The sequence below is a fragment of the Coffea eugenioides genome, chromosome 5 (genome assembly GCF_003713205.1).
Source record: "Coffea eugenioides isolate CCC68of chromosome 5, Ceug_1.0, whole genome shotgun sequence".
In the NCBI taxonomy this organism is placed as follows: domain Eukaryota; kingdom Viridiplantae; phylum Streptophyta; class Magnoliopsida; order Gentianales; family Rubiaceae; genus Coffea; species Coffea eugenioides.
In genome coordinates this window covers 51,095,757-51,098,393 of record NC_040039.1, presented here as the reverse complement: position 1 = coordinate 51,098,393, position 2,637 = coordinate 51,095,757, and the positions used below count along the sequence as shown (strand labels likewise).

Below are 2,637 nucleotides of genomic sequence, written 5' to 3'. Positions count from 1 at the left end.
GCATATATTAGAAGTGATGCAAGTGCAATCAGGTTCGTCGTGTCTTCATCTGCGTAAAACTTTGATTACCTCTCTGTACATGGCTACATTGTCTAGTTTTTTAGCTCATAGCAATCGCACTCTTTTAAGTTGCATGGACTGTGGATGGTAACATTGCCTCAGCAAAATGAACTGGATATCATACGGTAGTTTCACTGAATCTCTTTCGAGGGCAGAACCAAAAGCTATTCTGTTTAGATAATTCTCGTTCAGACAGAATTGGAGCCGGAGGTAGTGCCTGCATTTGCCTCATTCATGTCTTCCTCAACTGTTTTGGGTTTTTGAGAAGGAAGATTTTGCTTTTGAAGTAAACTACCCTCTTTCTCATGTGATTCCCTTAGATTAAGCAAGGTGTAGACTGACATTCCAGCAAGAGCAGCTACGGCACCACAAAGACTAAGTGGCCCTGGATCCGAACCGAATACTACGTACCCTGCTAAAAGAATGACACAAGTTTTGAATTGCCCTAAAACGACATGTGAGGTTGCAGAAGTCGCACTGCATGGTTAGGGCAAAAAGAAAAAATGGTTCAGAGTCCTATCCTTGAAAGCATAAAAATTTTAGATCTGTGGACTCCTGCACGGACACATAAAATGACTAGTCTAAAGTCTTCTATTTAAAGAGTTTCGTACCCAAGTGCCAAAGCTCCAGAAAGTTGCAGGAGAAAGCCAAGCAAAGCCGATATAAGAATGGCAGTCGCGTTATGGACATTCCATTTGAAGGACAAAACTCCAGGCGGATCCAACCATGGCATAAGAGTTAGTAAGAAGAGTACTGTGACCGGGGTGGTCTTCCACATTAACCTACATGTGATTTTTGTCTCCTTAAAGTCCATTGGTGACTATTTTGATGTCTCATTTCTACAAACAAACAAACAAAAAAAAAAGGGACAAACTTACGCTAGAGCAGTCCAGTTGCCTTGCTGCTGGAGGTTAGACCAGAGGATCTTATTTATAGCACTTGGAACAATCCAAGCTATTGCAACAACAGCGCCAAACAAATTGAATTCCACGTCCGTTACAGTTGCAACTGCTACACCTACTGAGACAAGAACTAGAGCTAGAACCTGCATCAAAATGTGAACTCAATATTAGTGGTGGTTTCCAAATTTCAGAGACACAATTGACATAATAGGCATAAAAAGTTTCTGTTGAAGCAAGACTAATTTTTAGATCACCTTCTTAAAAGATATTGCTTTTCTGAAAAGAATGAACTCCGCTATCACAATAGTTGGAGTGACGGCAATTTTAGCCATCTGATAAAATCCAACACTGTGCATGAGCTGAACTTAATCAGGGAACAAGACATTGTTGTCGCTTGCAAGTGGCGACAAGTAAGAATAGAACTGTGAGTAGGAGAAAGAGACTCAGATAAGAACCTGTTATGCTTTAGGCTAATATTGGCAAGGCCAGAAGCAAAAGCCATGACTGCACCCAAAGAGAAAAGTGAAGAGAATGGAGTAGATCGAGAAGGAGGAGAAACCGGAAGCAAGGAAAGTGCCTTGAAAATGGCTAGTAAAATCCAGGCAGTAGAGTAGTGAATCAAAGTAAGGAATATTGGGTAGTTAAATCCAACTCTGCCCATAACCTGTGACCAGACGATCAAGACCAAATAATCAGCCTAATATAGCACATTGATACAATACAAAAAACTTGCATATTTGTAACGTCTCAATCTCGTTTCAATGTTCTTCTCTAAGTTGCTACAATTGCAAACAAAAAAATACTACGAGAGGGAAAGAGAAGGAAAAACAGACTAATTTGTTCCCCAGAATTATCGACACAGCAACCGTAAAGTTGAAGGTCATTGCTGCACTAGGTCCACAGTATCGTTCCTGTTGACGTTTGGCGCCCTCTGAAGTCCGAAACTCGTTGTAGAGGGAACTTCTGAGTTCTTCCAATGCACGGCCTGGTATCAAGAGAAAGACAAAACTGATGGATGTCAAGAATAAAGATAATCAAGTTACTACAACTCGCTTTAAGTGGATTTTAATTCTCAACTCTTGGACTCGAGATCCAGGTCTTAGTCTTAATCAGTTTCATGAGACTGAAGCTGTGAATGTGATGATATCAAGATGAAGTTTCAGAAAAGAGCAAGGCAAAGTAGCAATTTGTGAAGTGCTACACTTAACATTGATACAAGAAATACAAACAGAAATCTAAGTTGCGAACTTTGGAAGTTTCTATAAGATAACTATGTTGATTAGCATTGAGAGCAGTAGAAGCCATTCTAGAGTGCTTGTATTTTCATGTAAAAGAAAAAAGACGCTTTATACATAGAACATGCTTGGAACAATCCTGCTAAGAAATGAGAATCAACAATACATTTGCAGTATGTCTAACTTAATACTAGAACATGAATTCTCTCCGTCTTTGCCAAGTAATTGCAACTAAAATTGATCAACATTTTTTTCCCACTTAATTTCTACAATGTATTTTGTTATGCAAGTGGAAAAAAAAAAACATGCACCCAGAATTCTTGATCGTTGATCGTTGATGCATTTTATAATTTTAAAAGGATTCAAAACCACTCAACTAGAACAGATAAAAAAAATAGTTATTCTTGATCTGATGTAACTAGGAGAAATAAAGCTAAAAA

The 2,637-nt window shown here is 38.7% G+C and overlaps 1 protein-coding gene across 1 annotated transcript; it reads right to left on the bottom strand.

Annotated features, from left to right (window-relative positions):
- Positions 1–248: 248 nt before the first annotated feature.
- Positions 249–1,879, bottom strand: LOC113771979 (nucleotide-sugar uncharacterized transporter 2). The gene is made up of 6 exons (XM_027316521.1): positions 1,796–1,879; positions 1,418–1,626; positions 1,217–1,310; positions 939–1,105; positions 672–842; positions 249–537 (listed from the first exon to the last, which is right to left on the bottom strand). Exons 1-6 carry the CDS (start codon positions 1,844–1,846, stop codon positions 249–251), a joined length of 981 nt encoding a protein of 326 aa, XP_027172322.1. The 5' UTR covers positions 1,847–1,879.
- Between the last annotated feature and the right edge of the window lie 758 nt (positions 1,880–2,637).

Coding starts and splice junctions, on each gene's coding strand:
- LOC113771979 (XM_027316521.1), bottom strand. CDS start 1,846: ATGACCTTCAACTTTACGGTTGCTGTGTCGATAATTCTGGGGAACAAA. Junction 1,311..1,417: donor ATTAGCCTAAAGCATAACAG/GTTCTTATCTGA, acceptor GCTCATGCACAG/TGTTGGATTTTATCAGATGG. Junction 538..671: donor TCTGGAGCTTTGGCACTTGG/GTACGAAACTCT, acceptor CTAACCATGCAG/TGCGACTTCTGCAACCTCAC.